We start from the raw sequence: 24,887 nt of genomic DNA on the forward strand, positions 1-24,887 counted from the left end.
CTGTAAATGAAAGTCGAATCGGCTCATGTGATCTGCGTTGCTATGCCAACCGCAGGTCCTGGACTTTTATTTACAGGCTGTCCAGATACCGCTACGGGACGTAGTAAAGAAGGGATGTAGACCCTTCATCGGAGCCCCTGGTAATCTGCGGAACACTCTTTGGGAAACCTGGCTTTAGAGTATAGATATATCTTTGATTTCATTAAGTTTATGTACATATTATAGCGTTTCCATGTTTACCATTATGTAAGATGCATTGAGTGAAAACCTGTTTGTCACATTCCTGAAAACGTGTTTTATAAAAGCAGATATTCTGCTGACTCTATATTAATACATTGTATCTATTAGACCATTATATTAAGCCACATAGCTAAGGGTGATGATATTTGCTTCCTGTTAGTTGCAAAGGAATTGATAATCTGTGGCTGTAGATTTTTATGCATAACCCTAAAATATACGTTTAAAGTCCTTCTCTGCTTTACTGCTAAAGGTGATTAAAGATTAAAGGATACGTATTAATACAAAGAACTCTCCGTGCCCCTGTACTGACCACTACAGATTAGATGGGCCATGTAGTCTTTCTTTGACTACTAATGACTTTATAAACTGGTACTGTAGTTGTAGAATTTGGGGATAATAATGCAATGTGTATCCATTTGCTGTGTCTGGACATACTGTAGCTGATGCTAATAACGTCTCCTCTATCTGATTGAAAGATTATCTAATCGGGCAAATTGATTTTTGTAAATCACAAATCCCATTGTGGTTTATCAGTAGACCTGCTTTGGTGCATAAACCAGTAAGAATGCGGTCAATATGTAGTCTGTTGGCTTACTTTTCATAATAAAAGTACTGGTTAACCACACGGGAGACTGGGTGGGAATGTAAATGTAGAATTACAATTGTTTTCTTTAAAGTGCACAATAGAGACACTTGGGAGTAGAATTAGTAGAACTACAAGAATAAGTATGATTTAATTCCAGTTTTGCATGGTATTTTTTAATCTATATTAAGTTACAAATCCATGGTGTCAATAAGGATTTTAGTTTTTCTTTTGAGTTGCAGTTCTTTATATCTTTGTTAGCCTGTGACATGTCAGTTTGGTTTTCAGGCATAATAGGGTGACTCCTACGTTTTCTGGACCGTTGCAGTATACAATTGAGGAAACCCATCCTCAAGCTTTCGGCAGAATCTAGCTCATTCAGCTGCGTAGTATTGATAAAAAGAGGCCATTCACAACTTGCAATAGAAATAAGTCAGATAACAAGTTTTAAGGATATATTTTACTATATAATAGAAAAAGGTGCAGTCAGACATTGAGTTGTTTCGCCACTGACTGTCTCTTCTTTCATGTAGGAGTTGTAGGATCAGATCCTTGCACCATTGACAAACAGCTGATTTTTCAGAGGAAAGCTGCAGCCTCTACTAGGAAGATGTGTTGTTGCATTGAGACCATCTACCATGAAGTCGGCCAGAGTGGGAGCCCCTCTTGCAGAGCAGCATTATGTTTTCACTCGTAGAAAGGGTTCTTTAGCAATGGACTTTCCTGTATGCTGTGTATATACTATGCCAAAATAGGTTTATGAGGAAATGACTATGGACACCTTCATTAAGAAACTTTTTTTTAATCAATGTATTTTTAGATAGAAAACCTTTCTCTAATTGGTTTTCATTAAACATTTTCACGGTTTCCTACTGTGCTTATGGTATGTTTCCGCACACTGTAAATTAGACAGCCAAGTCTTCTAAAATGCATCAGTCGGGTAGACTGACGGGGAGTGTTGCAGCAATGAATGTAATGATAGGAGGGAGCTGGAGGTGATGTTAAACTAGCAGTTTATTGTTGGGGGAAGGAAATGAACATGTTACAGCCGGGGGTAGGAGGAAATTAGGATTTACTTAATCGCCAGGGTAGGAGAAGTTCAGCATGCGGTGTTGCAGTGTGCATCACATTGTCAGCTGTCTGGACCCTGGTGGAAATAAAGTAAATATTCATCATCTACACCTTCTCATGGATGTAACATGAACTGTTATCTTCTCCTTCCCCAGCAGAAAACTGCTAGCTGCACATCTCCTCCAGCTGCCCCACTCCTGCCATTACATTCAGTGCTGAGGGACAGTCCATCACTTTGACAGAATGAAAAATAATCTTAGTTCTCCAGCTTTTACAGTATATTGGACCATACTGTAAGCAAACAGTTAAACTGTTTATTTTTAATGGAAACCAATCTGAGGGGGAATGTCCCCACATCATATAACTCTGGCCAGATATCTTTACTTTTTTGTCTTTACTTTTGCCCTTCCTCTTCAACTTAGATCCTAGGATAGCGCTGTTTGATCTATTGGATAGGGAAGTACGTCCACAGTATACCCAAATATTCCTTAGGGAAGTCTTATTCCTGGCCAGGAAAGCAATTGCTATGAGCTGGATAGCTGTGAAGCGGTCCTCTGTTTCAGGTTGGGTGGGGTTGGTTAATGCAACAATCCCTTCTGACTTAACTTGCACCAATCACTATAAACTAATTTACGGAGGTAGATACATAATTTATTACATGTAAAAAAGATAATAATGCATAGACACCAATATGTTTGTTTGAACTGTTTATTACAACTAGAGATGAGCGAACAGACTCGTTAAGGGCGATTTCACAATCGAGCATCGCTATTTTCGAGTGCCTGACTACTCAGGTGAAAAGATTCGGGGGGCGCCGGGGGTGAGCGAGGGGATGCAGAGGGGAGTGGGGAGGGGAGAGAGAGCCCCCCCCCCCTGTTCTCCACTGCTACCCCCCGCTCCACCACACTGCCCCCCAGCCCCCCCCCCCCCGAATCTTTTCACCTGAGTAGCCAGGTACTCGAAAATAGCGATGCTCGATTGCGAAATCGCCCTTAACGAGTACGTTCGCTCATCTCTAATTACAACGCATGTTAACAGTTTCTGTTCTCCTCCTATCAAAAAAAATTTTTTTTCTAAGAATAAGAAACGAACATTGTAAAAACTCTTTATAACTATGTTCCTTGTATCAATTTTGTAACATTTTGAATAAAGCAAAGTTAAAAAATGAGAGAAAAACAATTAGAGAAATGTTTTATATGCAAAAATGCATTGATTTATAAAAATTCGAAACAAAGGTGCCCATAAGCTTTAAGTCCTGCGATGATTTTTTCTTCTAAAAGCTCCTTTACTAGACTGTTTTCTGATGCTGCACTAGGTTACAGTCCAAGCAGCAGCAATCTTACCTGAAAGGCTATTTCCTTGACATGGCCATCCATGTCTATGACCCAGTGCATTGGCTCAATCAGGTAATAAGCTAAGGAAACCTCAGGTCAGCTGACAAGGTGTCCCAATGGAGTGTTTTGAAAACTAGTAGCTTTCAAAGCTATTGTCCTTATCGGACAGCTAATCAAAGATTGTTCTTCTATGTTTGTAGGGCTACAAACAAAGATTGCATATCTATCCATGTACTTATAAAGTCCAAGGGGAAAATTTACTGAGCTTGGCATTTTTGGCTCTGGGCTTAATAAGTTTCCCATGGTGTACCAGGCGCTTAATACATGAAGACGTGCACGGCTCTTCATATAGTAAGCACATCCATGCTTGATGTTTCTTGCAGAGAAATGTACGCCAGATTGGACCAGGCGTACATTTTTTATTTAACTTACACCAGTTTTGGTGCAGATTATACATAAATCGGTTGGTCCAGGGTGGCCATGCTCCCTCCTGACAAACCCCAGTTACTTTTTGGAAAAGTGGTGGGTGTGGTGCAAAAAGATTTGTAGGTTGTTTTTTTTTTACGCTAGAAACTGGCATATGAAGTTTTGTAAATTGTCCTCAAGTTTCTGAAAACTGTCTTGCTACCAGTACAGGACTTCATGTCATTTTATTTCTTTTTTAATGCTTGAATATTTTTTGGTTTGGGAAAATTTGGGAGCGATGTGATATTCTTGGTCACCAAATTAAAAACAGACATTACATGTAAAATATAATAGGTATTTACTATAGACCAGAAGTGCGTAATCTGCCGCCTGGAGGTCACATGTGGACCACCATACCAACTCTGCACATCCTCCATTCATCTGGATACGAAAAAGCTTGCCTACGTGTGACTGCTCGCATGTAGTTTCCATGTAACACAAGTGGAGTGCACACAGCTCAGTAGCAAGGATGGGTAAGTACTAAAGGTGCACAGTGTAGCCATCTCTGGGTCTCCCATACAATATTAATAGGCAAGTGAGATTCTTTGACTCGTTTTGGGCATTCCAGAAAGGAGTACGAATTTGAGATTTATGTGTGCATGTGGCTCTCTCTATTGTAATGGATGGAAGTAACATAGTTTGTAAGACTGACAAAAGAAGTGTTCATTTAATTAATAATCTTAATTTTGATAATCTCTTTGGATATTGTAGTCTGCCCATTCCATTTATTACTTTAGTTGCCCGCCTTTGAACCTGCTCAAGTTCCAATGTATTTTCTGTGCACTGGTGCCCAAAACTGTACACCTATTCCACGTGTGGTCTGACCTGTGAGTAGCGAAGCACTAGGATGTTGGCACAACACTAAGAATCTACATTTTAGATGGGAGTCCTGGGAATGGAAGCTCCACCTGTCAGACAGTAATGGCATATACGTTTCATATGTCGTTAATGTCTCAGACGGTAGGACCCCTTTAAGTTTTATTGTGGTCCTTGAGAGTGGTTCAATATGATATCTAACTGTCAGACCTGCTCAGGTTGTGCATCCCTGCAGTAGGCTCTCTATTGATTGACAAAAGAGTTTACACTAGATTGTGGACTTACCGACCGCAGCATTTTACTCAACTTTGGATTCACCGACTGACCACATCCGCATTTACAGTAGACTGGGGACTGGAAACCTTTACAAAAAACTCTAGTGCAGATTTACAATTAAAATGGGCTATATTCTGGAGCTAATTGTGCCAGAAAACGGTCTGGTATTCCTTGCACCACATTTATGTCTTATACGCCTTCGGATACTTAACCCTTTCCAATGCAATTTGTATCCTGGTTTTCCTAGGGGGCTTACTCTTTTTCTGCCGTTATACAACGGCACTATATGCTGGCTAAAGCCAGTACTGCATGAAGTGACACATTAGATAGGCACAGACAGCAGAGAGGCTGGCAATATACAGTAAGAGAGCCCCGACAGACGTCTTCCAACATTGGAGCTGTACAGCCTTGAATCATAATGTCTTCAGAGGTCAGACAGTGGATTGGAAAGGGTTAAAATTTTTTGGTTGCATTTGTGACCATTTGAATGTTTCATTTGGAGCCCTAGGGTATGAACAGATCTCCTGATCATCTTGAGCAGTGATAGACGTGTTCTGTAATCAGTGGGGTTCTTTTCCTTCCAGTCAAGTAGTGAAAACTGCAGCACTGCCAAGTTCTCAGAGTTCTTTTACATATATTGCTTCGATCCTCTTATGTTGCTCTGTGTGATGTAAGGTAATTTAAAGATTAGAATTTGCAATATTGAAAAACATATCATGATTTATTATCTTTCTTATACATTTCGCAATGTGTTTTTGTTCCACAACTTTTAGGGAAGGGTTTAGGTTTTCAACACAAGAGGCCATGTCAAGCTTTGGAGATGATCGTCTGCTCATAGAAAAATTCATTGACAACCCCCGTCATATAGAAATCCAAGTAAGTCTTCAATATTCCCATCTGCTGTGTCTACGTCTCATTCACTTAGTCTCGTGTCTGTCACTTTATATTGTACACGGACTATAATAATACAGTTTAATAGAGCTTCCCCCCCGTTGGGCCCTCTTTTCACCTAATATCTCACAGTGAGCAGTTGGATTGTAATCTCCTGCATGTTGTTTTTATACTAGCTGCTTAAAGATTATTCACAACAATAACTTGCAGAAGTTGACTTTTAAATGCCAAGCTTTAGACGCTGAAGTAAAACTACTTGCACTGAGGCTCCTGCCAATATGAATGTTTTCTTCAATGTTATTGATTCATTTGTTAATGATGAGGTAGGATCCTGGTCATTCAGTTTGGGATCGGAGACTGAAATGAAAAGCATTATGGTATTCACGGACTGAAACGCTGCATGTTCTCTGCATATCTGGACCAGGTTGTTCTTGTTTTTTTCACGCACGGATTCTCTGCGTATTTATGCACGCAAAAAAACCCACAACCAGGTCCCATTGATTTCATGCGTAAATACGCACCAAGTGCACATGTCTCTTATGTATTCACTGCATGTTTACTTAGCCCTATTGACATTAATGGGCTACTTCAGTCCATAATACAGACCAAAATAGGACACACTGTGTTTTTTTGTTTTTTCTTCACACACTTAAATACGCAGGTCTGAATATCCCAATGCAAATCAATGAGGATTCAGCACTCTGTGTTTCACGCGTAATAAATCCCTAAAACCTATACTCCAGTGTGGATGAGCCCTCAGGCTGTTGAAAACTCTGGCTAATGAAGAGATTTTAAGGAGTCTTGAAAGCTTGCTGTTCAAGGCTGGGTTCCCACGGGGTGGAAATTTCATGGAATGTCTACAGCGGGACCACACGGAAATCTCGCAAGATTTTCGCAGCAGGGAGACTGCTTCAAAGTTGTCAGTTTCCGCGTGGCTTGTCCACAGCGGGCTGTCTGCAGCCTGTGATTGAGATTTTTGCAAATCTCGTCCTCTTTGCTGCTTAGTCTCAAGCTCAAGAATGGATGTGGAATTTCCGTGCGGAAAGACCACACGTAAATTTCATGTCAATTGCGCCCCGTGAGAACCTAATCTTAAAGTTGGGGTTTTTTTCACCTTTAAAAAGAAAAAAAAATCCTTTAGTGAAAAGCAATTACTCACCGTCTCACATTGCCTACGGTCCAGAAGTGCCATTCCAGCTCGCTCCATTCTGCTGTACATTGATACAGGAAGCGACGACATCACGTTCATATGATGCGAATGGCACTAGACCACTGAGGCCAGCAGTTGCCTGCAGCTGTCATGTGAACAATGAACATGATGCCATTGCTTCCTGTAGAGGAGAGGATGAGTAATGGTTATATTGTTTTACACCATTCCCCATCCTAGCATTGCTTTAATATTTGTTAGACATTAAAATGTATCAGATCTGCAGGGATTTTATTTTGTTTCTCTTACTGAAAGCAATAGCACTTCACACTGAAATGAGGAATGACATGAATTTTCATTTGCCTAGCTGTTTTCCCTTTCCTCTGCTATTGGTGTAGTACAATAATAACTTGAAATCAACCTTTGAGACACGAGAGAGTTGATCCTTAGCAACTAATCTGTGTAAGGCCGAATGCACACGGCCGGGTCGGATTCAGACTGTGAGATCTCGCAGTGGAATCAGACCCTGTACCCCGGCAGTGAACTCCGCGTACCTGTCATGTTGTCTTCTCTTTGCTCTGCGGATGTGTTGGCTGGCGTGCAGAGAATGACACACCGGCGATGGCGGGGATCCGCATCAATGGAAGCCGTCCGTGCGAGGCTTGCAGTAGAATAGGACATGCTGCGGTTTTCACCACAAGAGCGGAAAATCACAGTTGATTTCCACTTGTGGGCATGGAAAAGTGTTTTACAAAGCATGTCTATGGGCAGTACTTGCTGCTGGATCCGGAGGCGAATGCTCGCTCCGGATCCCACAGTGCAAATACGCCAATGGGTATTGTGCCTAAGGCCTCCCTCACACAGGGCGTTTTGTACAGCGTTTAGCGCTGCCTTTTCAGCCCAGCGCTAAACGCTGTACAACACTCCCATTCATTTCAATGGGGCTGCTCACACAGGGCTGAAAACGCAGCGCCTTCCAACGCTGCGCTTTGACAGCGATGCATGTTCTATTTTGGGGCGTTTTCAGCCCTGCCTCGCCCATTGAAATGAATGGGCAGCGGTTTTAGCACTGTTGAAAACGTGGCAACACTTGGTGCCGCGTTTTTGGCAGCGTTAACCGCTCGCCGATTTTCGGGGTGAGGGCTTGCAATAGAAGCCCTACCCCGAAAATCAGTCCCAGCTAGGCTAGGTAGAAAAAAAGAAAGCAATACTCACCTAGCCGCTGCAGTCCGGGTCGCGGCCGCTGGTCTCTGCCGCTGATTCGGGCTTCCCCTGCATTCACAAGTCTATTGCCGGAGGCCAGGTTTGAGAACCCCGCCTCCGGCAATAGAGTGCTGTGATTGGTTGTCGGCACGCTCGATGCCCAATCACAGCCCTTCATTGACTGTCTCAGCCAATCAGCGCCGGCAAGCTCTGATTGGCTGAGGCAGTCAATGAAGGGCTGTGATTGGGCATCGAGCAAGCACCGACAACCAATCACAGCACTCTATTGCCAGAGGCGGGGTTCTCAAACCTGGCCTCCGGCAATAGACTTGGGAGTGCCGAGGAAGCCCGCATCAGCGGCAGAGACCAGCGGCCGCGACCCGGACTGCAGCGGCTAGGTGAGTATTGCGTTTTTTTCTTTTCAGCATTCTTGGCTGCGTTCTCAGCCGAGCTGAAAACGCAGCCAAAACGCTGGCATAAAGTATGCCAGCGCTGCTCAAACAGGGCGGAATCTGCAGTAACGCAGCGTTGAAAAACGCTGCGTTTCTGCAAACGCCCTGTGTGAGGGAGGCCTAAGGGTATGTTCATGTGGTGTATTTTGCTTCTAAAAACTATGATAGAAATCTGTGGCTATATTTAAGATGACAAAATACTTTGATCTATGTAAAGTGCAAAAAATACATTTCCTTTCAGGTGCTAGCAGATAAGCATGGCAATGCACTGTGGTTAAATGAAAGAGAATGCTCCATTCAGAGACGGAACCAGAAAGTAGTAGAGGAGGCACCAAGGTGAGTGAATTTCTAACTTCACTTGACTAACTGAAGTAAACTTCATTTTTCCTCTTGTGAATATTTGAGTTTTTCAAGTTCAAACTCTGTTTAGAAGATGTAAGACTTGAGCTTTAGTTGAATATGTTGGTAGACCTGTATGGTCAGCATCATTAAGGCTCTGTTCACACTTGCCCTCATCACTTCTTTTGCTCCACTGTGCTCTAGGAGCTGAATAACAAAAATGACAAAAGTGTTGGATTTGGCATTGTCTATAATGTGGTCCATCGGGTTTCTGAAGAATGTATGTAGCAGAGCTTTATGTGATGTACATGTAGCAGAGCTGTGTGTATGATGTGCATGTAGCAGAGCTGTGTGTTGCATTGCACCACCAGAAACACTGGTACTATAATTTCCTAACAATTACTAGTTTTTCCATAGCGAACACTACACCTTCCAACCCTTCCATTCTACAGCAGAATAAAACTTTTTGGGCCTGCAGTACTAACGTGGGCCACTGCACGCTGGGCAGAGCTGTCTGCTTCCTGCAGCAAAACAGCTAGAAATGAGACAACCCCTTTAAGGGGAGAGTGCTGCCGCATGCTGCACTGGGTGTTGAACCTTTGGCTGGAGCAGTACACAACAAACAGAGAAGAGCCATGGTGTCCTCTCATCATAGTGATGCCATGGCTCTGAATGGGTTACAAGGCTGCCTGCTGGGCAGGGGGAGCATCACGACACCCATGGCTGAGAGCCAGGATGTGCCTACCACAGTTCTAAGCCAGGTTGTGCCTGACATTTGAATCTAAAATAACTATTCTAAACTTTTATTCTGAGTTGAATTTTCCTTCCAAATTGTTTTCATTTAGGTGTCATGGTGTTCCACCTTCATTATGCGTTATTATATAATCAGAAGCAATTCAGGTAACTTTTGTATTAGGAAACCTGAATTTTCATTCAAATTTTAATAATTGATAGTGAAAATCTGTCCAAGAAATCCCAACAAGCATCCTATTATAGTGCATCTTTGTGATGGATGACTTGACTTCAATTTATTATACATTAGACTAGATTAGTGTTTTGGTTTTTATCCCCAAAATTCGATTTCTATGAAATAGGCTGCATTCACATCTGCATGCACGGCTACATTTGAAGCCTCCAGCACGGATCTAGCACAAGATCCCAGATAAAACTGCCTAGAAAGCTGCACCATTTCCTACAGGAAAATTTCAGCTGTATGGACCCCATTATAGTCAACAGAGTCCCTCTGATGCTGCTTGGATCCAGCACCTCCGGTGTTTCCATGTTCAGAGCCTGATGGTATAAAGAAAAAAATAAAAATTCATAGATATCACTAAATTCCACTTCATTGATATGAACAGAATAGCACAAAGTTGAACTAAAATATTTCAATGCAAAAACGACTGTCGAATCTAGTTTAAACTGACACAAACAAGAAAATCTCTCCATAAATAACCATTTCTTCTGTTTCCACTTAGCAGTGATTCCCTGTGTAGTCCTCATCTTGTGCAGCTACCGAGTGGCTAAAATTCTGTCTGATATTGAGGTGTTGGAGTCAAGTGACACATGGCGTATTTAAGTGCTGCATAATTAGTCTGGGAGGAAGAGATGATTAAGGAGGTAGAAGGGGAAAGGAGAATAAGTGGTTGGGTGTTGGGCAATAATGTTCACTACAAAATGCATATGAAGTGTAAGGGCTCATGTCCACGGGCAAAATAGGATTTAGGATCCGCAGCGGATTTCCTGCATGCGGATCCGCATCCCATAGGGATGCATTGACCACCCGCGGGTAGATAAATACCCGCGGATCGTCAATAAAAGGGATTTAAAAAAAAATGGAGCATGGAAAAATCCGGACCATGCTCCATTTTCGTGCGGGTCTCCCGCGGGGACGGCTCCCGCGGGCTTCTATTGAAGCCTATGGAAGCCGTCCGGATCCGCGGGAGACCTAAAATAGGAATTTAAAGTATTTACCATCCGGCGCGGGCGGGGAAGGTCAGCTGTTCCTCACGGCCGCATCTTCCTTGCTTCGGCTCGGCGGATGTGCCCGGCGCATGCGCGCGGCACGTCGGCAACGTGCCGGCGACGTGCCGCCGGCGTCAGGAATTCATCCGCCGGCCGAAAATGAAGATCCGGCCGTGAGGAACAGCTGATCTTCTCCGCCCGCGCCGGATGGTAAATACTTTTAAATTCTTATTTTCAGCCCTCATGTCCGCGGGGCAGGAGGGACCCGCTGCAGATTCTACATGGAGAATCTGCAGCGGATCTGATTTTCCCCGTGGACATGAGGCCTAAAGAGGCAGAAAGGAATATGAAAACTTCAGTTAATTAACCTGTCTGATTGCAAAGATAATCCAGTCATTTCAGAGTAAAAAGCCTAACCACATGGCAGAGATCAAGTTTAGCAGTGTGACACCTCTGTTCCATTCTTCCGCTGCAGCAGGAGGTGAGCAGTGCGAGTGTGAAAGGCGATGCAGATATATATTCTGCAAACAGGGGAAGACACAACTCTAGTGCAGGGGAGTAGCTGTCCTTTCATCCATATTAGGAATAATGATGCTTGTTCTGCAATACAGCTGCAAGGTGTAATTTGGTCTTTAAAATCCACAACCCCTCATAAAATGTTCAAGCTGTGCTTCCAGTAATGTCTAATCAACACAATCCCGTCTGATTGAAACACGTATTTACAGCTTTATTGGAGGAAATAATTTTATAGAAGAGAATCCTTGACTTTTATGATTTTGTCACAATTGTGTGCTAAACCTTGTTAGGAATGTTTTATGGTGATTTCTCTGATTTAATGTGGTTTTCCTGTGTGTCGGCTCTTCCTAGTAATCGTGGTGTGTATGCTTGTATATCCTTATTTTACCTGTAAGGAAATGCATAGACTATACCATCTTATATACTTAATTACAAGTTGGAGTGAACCGAAAGGCTTCAGTTGAAGTGGAAACATTGCTTGGTGTATTTTTGATGGCCTGGTTAAGGAATAATCCAATGCCAGGCTGATATCCATTTCTATTTTATGAGAGGAGCTTGACGTAACCAAGAAGGATTTAGATTTACCATTATGACCAGTGGAAAGCAGGTTGCTGTGTTTAGGCATCTTATATGTTGCCCACGGAACATTAGACACAGGTTGCCTTAAAACCCAGGGAAAGTATTTACAGGAGCTGTCCCTTTTTGGTCAACCGTTTTATCATATGCCAAATTGGGGCATATTGAGGTTATAGAAATGTTTTCATGATTCGTGCATCCTTATTTATTTAACTACTGTTAAGAATGGCTCTAAAGACCCTTTTACATGCAAAAATAATCTTTCAAATGACTGAAAGATTGAAAGATTTAGCAATCTATTTGAACAGAATAGATTAACACTTTATAAACTTAGCATGTAAAAAGGCCTCCAGGAGCTGTTTGCAGAGCCCAGCATGTGATTAATCACACACCCAGCTGTGCACTTTAGCTGCACTGCTCTGCTCGCGGCTGATGGCAGATTGCAATGTTATCTGCGGACTCCAGTAGAGAAAACAGCTTGAGGTCTATTGAGAGATAAATGTGTTTGCTTTATCTCTCAGTAGCTGAAGAATGGATTTTAAGTTCACCTTGATTTCAATGAGAGCGGTGCCTGCAGTTACAATCTCTGACCTCTGTGTTATTGTGGCGCTGACCGCATGCACCCACTCAGCTGATTGGTCAGGGTACCGAGCAACAGGCTCTGGCCAATCAACTATTGATGACCTAAACTCATAGGTAATCAATAGGATTTCCCTGTGGAAAAACCCTTTAAAGCAGTATGACCGCAGCATGTGTCTGTGGTAAAATGAGAGATCAGGTGTGACTTATCAAAACTGCCCGGAACCAATCTAGCAACGGATCGCAGCACAGTTTTCATTGTTGAAGTTACTGTGGTAAAATTGAGAGCTCAGCTGTGATTGGGGGGCAAGAAGGACTATTTTAAGATCAATTTGACTGGTCAAATCATGGCTGTTGATCCTGGTATGTTCAAATCTTGTGCTAAGATGGCTACGGAAGAATCGGCTATGCAGTTTGTTCAACAACATAACTTGCTCCTTTCTAATGAGCATCTTGAGCAGCAATAGCAACAATGCTTGTCGGGAACCAATGGCTGCATCGGCACTGTCCATCCAGCAACAAAGCGTCGTGCAGACCGAGGCAAATGCGAAAAACGCCATTGTTGATAGCGAAATCCATGCTCCATGACAGAAAAACGAGTTGCGTTCCTTATTTGCAACCTTGGGCTATATATGGAAAATCACATGCTAAAATGTCCATAAAGGCTGTTTTAGCTGTCCTATTGTTGCCGAGCCCATCAATGGCAGAGCCTGGTGAAATAGCTCAAATTGATGAGAACATCATAAGCTAAATGCCAATGCTATTCATTGGACACAGGGGAACACATGTTGTGGTTATACCGTGTAAAGATGCAGGGCCTCAATGCAAAATCTGTAATAGAGCCCCCCAACTATATAGCTTCATTTATAGTACTCATCTTCTCATATACGATTTATAGAGACCTTACAGCTCCAGGGGCGTAGAGTGACCGCACCTTCTGCACCCACTAAAGTCCCACCCATGGGAAGGAGTTATACAGTATAGAATATCATTAAAAGTTTTGATTTCAGCATTACAAGATACTACAAAAATTAATCTTGACCAGCGGAAATCTCTAACATTGCTTAGTGCATCCATGTATAAATGTGTCGTTAGCGTTGCATTCAAAAATGCAAAGATCACACCATGTGCCTTTTGCATGGTAATGCTTTATGTTTAGGGCTATGCTTAAAGCATATCTGTTATTAAAATATGCTGCTCTGTAAGGGCAGAATATTGTAAGTACAGCTCCGCTGAGATATTCTACCAGATGGCATAAAACTTGTCTAACAGCTCGCTAGAATGAATAAAACAATACCCTGTTTAAGTCTGCTGTATTCATGAGGAGAGAGGCTTCTCCTCTTGCTGTCCGCCACACCAATGACTATTTTTTTTTTTTATTCAAGTAACAGTATATGAAATTGGCATAAAAAAGTACTGGGTAATAACCATTCCTTCCTCTACCACATCCCAGCTGTGGATAGAAATGCCTGGCTGCATGTTGTACAAGAAGGAAGGCTCAGGTGCCAGATCTGAATTGTTAGTCACCATGGGGATTTTTTTTCAGCCCTGGTTTTAGAATCTGCAGCTCTTCTACCTTCTAGGATTTTTCTGGAGTTGCAGCTATAAGAGCTCATTCACGTGGATGAATGCAGTTGTGGTGCATTAAATACGCAGCGGGTTTTTGCACTGAAAATGCATATTTGCCACATATTTTATTGTTCTTGCACTTTTTTTTGCATGTGTATTGAATGCATTTTATGCACAAAGAAACACAAGAAGGTCCATTGATTTCTCCTGCCGCCTTGCATAAATATGCGGTGATTCTATTTATTTCAAAATGAGCTGCTCCTGCAATACCAGCATGGGCCACTATGCTATACTCAGCGCTTTCTACACCGACCGAAAAGACAGTGGCCCCAGTGAATCAACTGATCGTCGGGATTGAGTGGCTGGTCCGGCAGATGATCAACAGAAAAAGCACAAAAGTCCCAAAATACCCCTTTTAAGGGTTTTTACTTTGTACCACATACTTTCATGTTTTGAGATATTGCCGTATACAACATTTGACTCCTGTTGAATTTGTTTAATTTTTTTTGGCAGCACATTTCTTGATCCAGAGACTCGAAGAGCTATGGGAGAACAAGCTGTAGCTCTTGCCCGATCGGTGAAGTATTCTTCTGCAGGAACAGTAGAGTTTCTTGTTGATTCAAAGAAGAGCTTCTATTTTTTGGAGATGAACACAAGACTACAGGTAAAATGCAGGTTTGAGTTGATGGGTTTTTACATTTGATGTCAACAAGGCATTTTTCACACACCTTTTTATAATGCTTTCCATGAATTTCTCTCATTTTCTAGTGTTCTATTGGTGGCTTTTTTAATGCGTGCACTTTTAACATGTTTTTTAGGCACTTTCAAACTATATAGGGAAACCTATGGTAAAATGTTGGGGGAAAGGCCATATCTCGGTCATACTTTATATTTCACCACTGAATTTCAGCAAGCATGAGCTGTTTGTAAAAACAAAAGGAAAAATGCAGCAAATAAACTAAATGTTTTTCCTAAAAATGCTGTGTATGAAATTGCCCTAGTATGGACAATGGCAATTCAATGTAGAACAGATAGCGGTGTCTGTACAACCTGTAATCTGTATAACATAGGTTTGCTGTGTGTCTCTGTAAACGTCATCCTTTTGACCAGTATGGCGATATACCATAATTAGATAGAATATACTTGATGCACAGAATATGGCAGACATACAGATTCTGCGGTGCAAATAGCTTTCCGTAGATACTTTGATCTATGTGGGTCCTACCTCTGGGATGCCCATCGATCACAAGAATGGGGGTCTGAAAACGGAGGTCATGCAGGCAACGTATTATGATAGCAATTGTATGATTGTGGGTTCAAGTCCCCTACAGTGTCATAAAAAATGTGAAAAACCATTTAGTACAAAAAAACTTTTACCCACTTTCCCCTCTTTAAAAAAAAATAAAAAATGAACGCACATGTTTGATATCACCATGTGTGTAACTACATATACAATAAACTGAACACGTTGTTTATCCTGAGGGGGAAAAAATTTAATCCACCTAAAACATAGAGCCAAAAAGCTTTCGCATTCCAAAAAATGCAATAAGTGATTTTAAAAAAATGGTACCAATAAAATCTACAGCTCATCACACAAAAAACAAGCCCCGTGACGGGAATATAAATTCACGTTCACTTAGATTTAAAAAAAAAAAGGGGGGGGGGGGGGAGAGGTTATTGTGATTTGTCATTTATTCTGCATGATTAGCGTCGTGAAAAACAAAAAAAAAAATGCCAGAATTGAGGTGGTTTTTTTTCCTCTCCCTCCCCTCTGAAAAACTATAGTAAAAGTTATACAACGCATTACATGTACCCCAAAAAAATAGTATCAATAAAAACTACAGCTTGACACGCAAAAACCAAGCCCTCATATGGCCATGTTAACGGAAAAATAAAGTTATGGCTTTTGAAAAGTGGAGATGAAAATCCCCCAAAAATCATTGCGTCCTCCTTTAACCCCTTAGTGACCAAGCCTGTTTGCGCCTTAATGACCAGGCCAAATTTTGCAAATCTGACATGTCACTTTAACATGGAAAAACACCAGAAAGGTTTTGCTTATCCAAGCGATTCTGACATTGTTTTTTCGCCACATGTTGTACTTCATTTAGGCAGAAAAAAAGACCGATAGAATTTGTGTTTATTTATTAAAAAAGCCAAAATTGGGAAAATTTTGAAAAAATTGTCATTTTTTCACATTTCCAACTGCAATATCTCAAATATGTGCAAACATAATATAGAAATGTTTTGCTAAGATATATATTTCCATCCGTTTACTTTATTTTGGGCGCATATTGGAAAAATTTTCGTTTTTTTTTTTTAGCCATTTAGGAGACTTACAAATTTAGCATTACTTTTCAGCATTTTGAGGAACACTTTGTTTTCCTACACCAAGCCAAGATTGGAAAGGCTCATAGGAGTCAAAATGATACCCCCACAAGTGACCCCATTTTAAAAACTACACCCCTTAACGTATTCACTGAGGAGTGTCATTAGTATTTTAACCCCACAGTTTTTTTTCAGGAGTCAATGCAATTTAGAAGAGAAAAACTAAAATTTCATATTTTTGTCATTTTAAAGACAGGACTTTTTTCTATAATACACATGAAAATGAGGATTTGCACCCCAGAATGTATGGCTCTGTTTGTCCCGTGCTCAGAAACATACCCATTGTGGCCCTAGTATTACGTCTGTATGCACAATGGGGCCCAAAATGAAAGGAGCAAGCGGTGGCTTTCGGAACAGAAATTTAGCTTGAAGGAGATTTAGTCCCCATGGCCCACTTGTAGAGCCCTTGAGTGACCAAAACGAAGGAGAACCCCCACAAGTGACCCCATTTTGAAAAGTAGACCCCTTAACGAATTTATCTAGGGGTACAATGACTTTTTTGACTTCATAGTTTTTGAATGAATCTAAGTCGAGCAAAAGGAAAAAAAATACGATTTTCATTTTTTTGGTAATTCTGTCATTTTAAAAGCAGTTTTTTTGTACAGCACATATATGAATAAAGACTTTCACCCCAAAATGGATACCCCTGTTTGTCCTGTGCTCAGAAACATACCCATTGTGGCCCTAGTATTACGTCTGTATGCACAATGGGGCCCAAAATGAAAGGAGCAACCGGTGGCTTTCGGAACAGAAATTTTGCTTGAAGGAGATTTAGTCCCCATTGCCCACTTGTACAGCCCTTGAGTGACCAAAACGATTGAGAACGCCCACAAGTGACCCCATTTTGAAAAGTAGACCCCTTAACGAATTTATCTAGGGGTATGATGACTTTTTTGACTTCACAGTTTTTGAAGGAATCTAAGCCAAGCCGAAGGAAAAAATTTTGATTTTCATTTTTTTGGCAATTGTGTCAATTTAAAAACTGGTTTTTTTTGTACAGTGTACATAGGAATGAAGACGTTCACCCCAAAATGGGTACCCCCGTTTGTCCCGTGTTCAGAAACATACCCATTGTGGCCCTAATCTACTTAAAGGACACATGGCTAGGCCTATAATGGAAGGAGCACCCGTTGGATTTCAGGGTACAACGGAATAAATTCCAGGCCCCATTGCCCACTTGTAGAGCCATTGAGCTGCCAAAACGATAGAACCCCCCCCCCCCCACAAATGACCCCATTTTGAAAACTAGACCCCTTAAAGAATTCATCTAGGCGTGTACTGCGTATTTTGACCCCACAGTATTTGAATGAATCTAAGCAAAGCAGAAGGAAAAAATTACGATTTTCATTTTTTTGGCAATTTTGTCAATTTAAAAACTGGTTTTTTTGTACAGTGTACATAGGAATGAAGACTTTCACCCCAAAATGGATACCCCCGTTTGTCCCGTGTTCAGAAATATACCTATTGTGGCCCTAATCTACTTACAGGACCCATGGTAAGGCCTATAATGGCGGGAATGCCCACTGGATTTCAGGGTACAACTGAATAAATTCCAGGCCCCATTGCCCACTTATACGGAAAAAAAATTGACTTCCTAAAAATACCCCACCCCCGCCATCCCCATTTTTTGGCATTCCCTAAATCTAAATATATATAATTTTGAATGTATGCGTGTCTGTGTGTGTGTCTGTCTGTTTGTCCTTTATGCACTACTACACCATTCATCCGATCGCCATGAAACTTTGGGAAGTTGTGGAGTACACTCCTGGGAAGATTATCGTAGGATAGTTTTACTATGCCTATAAATGGCGCGTGCGAGCGTCGTCGACAGTTGCGCCCCCCCCCACGTAGATCGTTTGATTTCCATCACTGCCACTAATTCTCTCACTTTCCAATGTCATGGAAACTTGAAATTTGGCACAAGCATTGATTATGTCATAAATAGGAAAAGCTAATGGGTCCCAACTCGATTATTCAATTGTAAGCGCCAAAGAATTAGCATCCAAATTTTACGTACGGAATGTAATTTTCTCACATAGAAACATGAAATTTGGCACAGGCATTGAATATGTCATAAATAGGAAACGCTAATGGGTCCCAACTTGATTATTCAATTGTAAGCGCCAAAGAATTAGCGTCCAAATTTTACGTACGGAATCTAATTTTCTCGCTTCCCAATGTCATAGAAACTTGAAATTTGGCACGAGCATTGATTATGTCATAAATAGGAAAAGCTAATGGGTCCCAACTCGATTATTCAATTGTAAGCGCCAAAGAATTAGCGTCCAAATTTTACGTACGGAATCTAATTTTCTCGCTTCCCAATGTCATAGAAACTTGAAATTTGGCACGAGCATTGATTATGTCATAAATAGGAAAAGGTAATGGGTCCTAACCCGATTATTCAATTCTATACGCCAAAGAATTAGTGTCCAAATTTTACGTACGGAATGTAATTTTCTCACATAGAAACATGAAATTTGGCACAGGCATTGAATATGTCATAAATAGGAAACGCTAATGGGTCCCAACTCGATTATTCAATTCTATGCGCCAAAGAATTAGCGTCCAAATTTTACGTACGGAATCTAATTCTCTCAATTCCTGATATATATAAATGAATGTATGTCTGTCTGTCTGACCTTTATGCATTACTACACCATTCATCCAATTGCCATGAGACTTTGGGAAGTTACTGAGTACACTCCTGGGAAGATTACTGGCATAGTACAACTATCCTACGATAAGTGCCGCGCGTGCGAACATCGTCGACAGTTATGCCCCCCAGACAAAGATCGTTTGATTTCCATCTCAAGCACGAAAGCAAAAGGCATTACGAGCAACGGGATGATAGTTCAACCAGAAAATGATGCATCCGCCAAACGTTTCGCAAGACAATTGCTGGATATTGAGAATGCTGAGGTAAAATAAAAGCTGTGCTGTGATTGGTTGCTATTTCTTATACTGCTGAGGTAACATGAAAGCTGTGCTGTGATTGGTGGCTACTTCTTATACTACTGAGGTTGCATGAAAGCTGTGCTGCGATTCGTTATATATTATACCACTGAGGTAACATGAAAGCTGCGCTGTGATTGGTTGCTATATATAATACCGCAGAGGTAACATGAAAGCTGCGCTGTGATTGGTTGCTATATATAATACCGCAGAGGTAACATGAAATCTGCGCTGTGATTGGTTGCTATTTTTTATATTGCTGAGGCAGAATAAAAGTTGCGCTGTGATTGGTTGTTATTTCTCTAACTGCTGAGGTAACATGAAAGCTGCGCTGTGATTGGTTGTTATATTTTATACTGCTAAAGTAACATGAAAGCTGCGCTGTGATTGGTTGTTATATATTATACCACTGAGGTAACATGAAAGCTGCGCTGTGATTGGTTGTTATCTAGATATATAAAAACGAATGAATGTATGTCTGTCTTCGCAGCAACGCGCGACGGGTAAGCTAGTATTAGATAAAAGTAATAATATAAACTGCGTTTTATGTCCGAAGACAGGGGTAATTACGGTGGCTGGTTGGGATGGCCACATGGGGCAAGAAAACCGGGTATCCCCCCCCCCTCGCTTTTTGGGGGTATTTTGTGACCTCAGCGGCGGGGATGGGGTGTAAAAAGTGGCCTTCTGTGAGGCTTTTGTAATCTTGCTGCGGTGCAGCGGTCTCACAGAGCAGGCGCTCAACAAGCTGCTCCTGGAAATGCATGAAGGTGAGCGTTCCCGGGGCTTCTTGTAAATTACGGATTACAGGTAGCGATCTAAATAATGCCAGGCTGTCACGGCCTTATGCAGAATCCACTTACGGAGGCCCGCAGCGGATCCCAGCTGTGACTCTGTGTACAGGCACGTAATGTACTGCGCATAACTGCCTACTCACACAGACAGTCATGCGCAGTACTGTTTTTTTGTTTATATTTCCCGCGCCGTCGCTTAGAGATGACCTGGGTACCCGCAGCCCGTACACAATGTGTTTGCATATGGGCTGCGAGTATATCCGCGGTCATAGAGCACAATGGGCTCTAGGTCGCGGATATCCGCGGTAAAATATAACATGCCATGTTCTGTTTTCTGCGAGTGGATTACGTAATTCCGACCCGCTTATTGGGGGGAACTGTGTAATCCAATGCATGCGATTGATCCGTGGATTACCGCTGATCAAGCGCATGCAGAACCCATAATTCCTCTCCGGTCATGCGTGACCGGCCTAATGTTATATCGCTAATTTATAACGTGACCGGGACCGCTCAAAGAGGCCACCGGTCACTGCTCCAAGCACTCAGCGACCGTTGGTCGCTGGGAGCAAGGAGATTTAAAATTTTCTGGGCTCCCCGGCTCCTGCGAATGTGTCCGGCATTTTGCCGGCGGGCGCATGCACAGCAGCTGGAAGGGTCCATGGAGGATAATCGCATCTGGATTCAAATGCGGAAGCCTCCGAGAAGATGTTTCATCTTCTCTCACCGATCGCATCGGTGAGGGGAGATGAAACTTCCACTTTTTTAAGAACTTTTACGTGATTGCCATTATGCATTGGATAACGGCGATCACGTGACCAGTAACCGCATACCGCGGCTCCCCGTGACATCTCCAGGCTCTTGGCTACCTTTGGTAGCCAGCAGCAGGGAGATTTTAAATTTCTTGGGCAATCTTTCACTTTTGCGCATGCTTCCGCCATCATGCTGACAGGCGCATGCGCAGAAGCTGGGGTAAGGTCCACGGATCAACATCCCACCAGGGTACGTAATTTCATTCCCCCCTTACGGATACGATCCGTAAGGGGAGATGAATCGTTAACTTTTTAAACTTTTTTAAACTTTTAACTTTTTTATTTTTTTATTTTTAACTTTATATGATCACCGTTATCCGGTGAATAACGGTGATCATATGACTGGAAACCGCATACAGCGGTCCCCAGTCATATCTCCTTGCACTCGGCTATCTGTGACAGCCGGGTGCAGGGAGATTTTGAATTTGCCAGGCTCGCCGGCCTTCTGCGCATGCGTGCCACATCGGCGCATGCGCAGAAGCCAGCGGATGGTCCCGACACCGGCCGGAGGACATGGAGGAAGTGGGGTGAGTATTTTGACCTTCCCTCATGGATCCGATCCATGAGGGGAGGTGAAGCTTTTTTTTTTTTTACTTTTTTCTCCACTTTTCCGCAATCACCGCTATCCATTGGATAACGGCGATCGCAGTATCGGGGACCGCTCACCGCTGTCCCCGCTGACATCTCCTGCCTCCCGGCTACCTACAGGAGCCGGGAGCCAGGAGATTTTAAAACTCCCGGGCCGCCAGGCTGATGTAATGCCGCCTGGCGCGCATGCGCAGAACGCCGGCTTCAGGACCAGGAGAGCGGGGAGCAGTGCAGCGGACCTCGGTGAGTAATTTCAGCTGCCCTGATGGATCCGATCCATCAGGGCAGCTGGATCTTTAACTTTTTTCAAACTTTTATTTACTTTTTTGCGATCTGCGCTATCCATTGGATAGCGCCAATCGCATTGCCGGGGGGGGGGGGGGTCCTGCAGACACCGACAGGATAGAGCTGTCACGTGCAGAGCCCGAGGGGCTTTATTCTCTGCAGGACACGTTTTTTTACGCCCTCAGAGAATAAAGCCCACTTCGGGAGGACGTAAAAACACTATGGGCTGGTCGTTAAGGGGTTAACCCAAAATAGGCCATGTCCTTAAGGGCTGAAAGAGAGAATTTATATATTTAGTTTTTGGCTAAAGTGACATTTTAAATTCTAACTCCACGTTCACTTCGATTTGTTCTTATGTGCCAAGAGTGGCAGTTTGTAGTCCATTTCCGATGTCCGTTTTGAATGTCGTGTAAGAATCTCCACAAGGGGGTGCATGCCTTTTAACCAAGTTTTACTTTATTCAAATAAAGGTGCATCCATTGCTAACTCTTTATTGTAGTCCTTAAAAGTTGTGCAACTCCTTATTATGCCACCATACGCTCCTCTTCATAACCAGTAACAGTCATGTTGCTTTTGCAAGAATGCCAGTTTTTAGCATTTAAGAAAGGGAAACCAGACAGCAAACATTATCTTCTGTCTCAGTTCCCATGGTGATATCACTAAAGAATGCCTAAAATAACTTGAACGTGTTTAAACTACCTGGGTGCTCCATATCAGGTTCATAGCCTCATCTTTTTGTAGTGCAAAGAAGAAGAGCAAAGATTTAGAACAGGTGGGAAAAAAGAAGTCTGAAATTGCAGAATTCAATTAAACGTTAAGGTTTGTGTCTGGTTTAAAAAAAATAAAAAATGAAGTACCCAATTATGTAATTCTGGATTGCTGTAATAATTTGCTTCTCTTGCGGTGGCACTGCAGGAAAATGGAGCACTTACTGCCAGGTTCCCCCACAGATTTCCAATTCATCACTTTTGGTTCCGAGCGACTGAGATTCCTGCGATCAGATCATCTGTTCTAACAACAGATTACCCAAAGTGGATACCACTTTTAATCCCTTAACGACCGCCCATATGTCTCTTGACAAAGGCCGTTAATGAAATTTATTCTGATGCAATCAACTTTTCACAGTGGCTTCATCACAATCCTGGCATGTGTCTCCTGTGCCAGGGGGTGCAGGTGCTCAGCTGTTGGAGAACAGCCTGGTATCTGCTCAAACAGCAGAGATCAGAGAAACCTCTGATCCCCACTGTTTAACCCTTTACATGCTGTGGTCAGATCGCTACTTACCCGAAGTGATGCGAGGCGGTTTTGATATAAAAATGCCTCGCTTTCATGGGGAAATCGCATGTTGGCGAGCACGATACTGGGCCGAGATTCACTCTCACTTGCCTGTGTGAGGTTAGCCTTACACAGCACCGTTGACAAACAAAAAGTTATGGGGTCTTTGAATGCAGTGATAAAAAAAAAAATATATATATATATATATATATATATATATATATATAAATTTAAATTTGATTTTTTTTTTTTAAGTGTGAAAAAGTTGCAAAAAAGAAAAGACTATATCAATTTTGGTATTGACATAATTGTACTGGCCTACAGAATTAATTTAACATATTATTTATACTGCATGGTGAACACCAATAAAAATAAAAAACATGCCAGAATTTCAGATTTTGTTATTCTTGCCTCTAGAAAAAATAGAATAAAAATGTTATATGCTCCCAAAAATTAGATAAATGAAAACTAGGGTTCATCCTGCAAGAAACAAGCCCCAGGCAATGGAAAATTAAAAATGTTATGGCTCTTGTAATGTGGCAACACAAAAGCAAATCTTTATTAAAAAAAAAAAAAAAAAAGGCGTCTTTGTACAAAAATGGCAAGACCTAAAAAAACTGTATAAACTTGGAATCGTGCTATTTTTCACACCAAATGGAGTAAAAATTAAATCCAAAAACAAATAGCAGAATTTCTCGTGGCCGTGTAGCCTGGTATGGCTTGGCCTCGTGGCCGTGTAGCCTGGTGTGGCTTGGCCTCGTGGCCGTGTAGCCTGGTGTGGCTTGGCCTCGTGGCCGTGTAGCCTGGTGTGGCTTGGCCTCGTGGCCGTGTAGCCTGGTGTGGCTTGGCCTCGTGGCCGTGTAGCCTGGTGTGGCTTGGCCTCGTGGCCGTGTAGCCTGGTGTGGCTTGGCCTCGTGGCCGTGTAGCCTGGTGTGGCTTGGCCTCGTGGCCGTGTAGCCTGGTGTGGCTTGGCCTCGTGGCCGTGTAGCCTGGTGTGGCTTGGCCTCGTGGCCGTGTAGCCCGGTGTGGCTTGGCCTCGTGGCCGTGTGTAGCCCGGTGTGGCTTGGCGTCGTGGCCGTGTGTAGCCCGGTGTGGCTTGGCGTCGTGGCCGTGTGTAGCCCGGTGTGGCTTGGCCTCGTGGCCGTGTGTAGCCCGGTGTGGCTTGGCCTCGTGGCCGTGTGTAGCCCGGTGTGGCTTGGCCTCGTGGCCGTGTGTAGCCCGGTGTGGCTTGGCCTCGTGGCCGTGTGTAGCCCGGTGTGGCTTGGCCTCGTGGCCGTGTGTAGCCCGGTGTGGCTTGGCCTCGTGGCCGTGTGTAGCCCGGTGTGGCTTGGCCTCGTGGCCGTGTGTAGCCCGGTGTGGCTTGGCCTCGTGGCCGTGTGTAGCCCGGTGTGGCTTGGCCTCGTGGCCGTGTGTAGCCCGGTGTGGCTTGGCCTCGTGGCCGTGTGTAGCCCGGTGTGGCTTGGCCTCGTGGCCGTGTGTAGCCCGGTGTGGCTTGGCCTCGTGGCCGTGTGTAGCCCGGTGTGGCTTGGCCTCGTGGCCGTGTGTAGCCCGGTGTGGCTTGGCCTCGTGGCCGTGTGTAGCCCGGTGTGGCTTGGCCTCGTGGCCGTGTGTAGCCCGGTGTGGCTTGGCCTCGTGGCCGTGTGTAGCCCGGTGTGGCTTGGCCTCGTGGCCGTGTGTAGCCCGGTGTGGCTTGGCCTCGTGGCCGTGTGTAGCCCGGTGTGGCTTGGCCTCGTGGCCGTGTGTAGCCCGGTGTGGCTTGGCCTCGTGGCCGTGTGTAGCC

At 43.2% G+C, this 24,887-nt stretch overlaps 1 protein-coding gene across 1 annotated transcript in view; it reads left to right on the forward strand.

Moving 5' to 3' along the window:
- The window catches only part of PCCA (propionyl-CoA carboxylase subunit alpha), a 400,750-nt gene that overhangs the window by 153,381 nt on the left and 222,482 nt on the right, over positions 1-24,887 (forward strand). The window contains exons 10-12 of the mRNA XM_066580185.1: positions 5,559-5,661; positions 8,720-8,814; positions 14,533-14,683. Coding sequence (XP_066436282.1) covers positions 5,559-5,661; positions 8,720-8,814; positions 14,533-14,683 — 349 coding nt within the window. The remainder of the gene's footprint in view (positions 1-5,558; positions 5,662-8,719; positions 8,815-14,532; positions 14,684-24,887) is intronic.

The sequence above is a fragment of the Eleutherodactylus coqui genome, chromosome 1, assembly GCF_035609145.1.
Source record: "Eleutherodactylus coqui strain aEleCoq1 chromosome 1, aEleCoq1.hap1, whole genome shotgun sequence".
In the NCBI taxonomy this organism is placed as follows: Eukaryota; Metazoa; Chordata; class Amphibia; order Anura; family Eleutherodactylidae; genus Eleutherodactylus; species Eleutherodactylus coqui.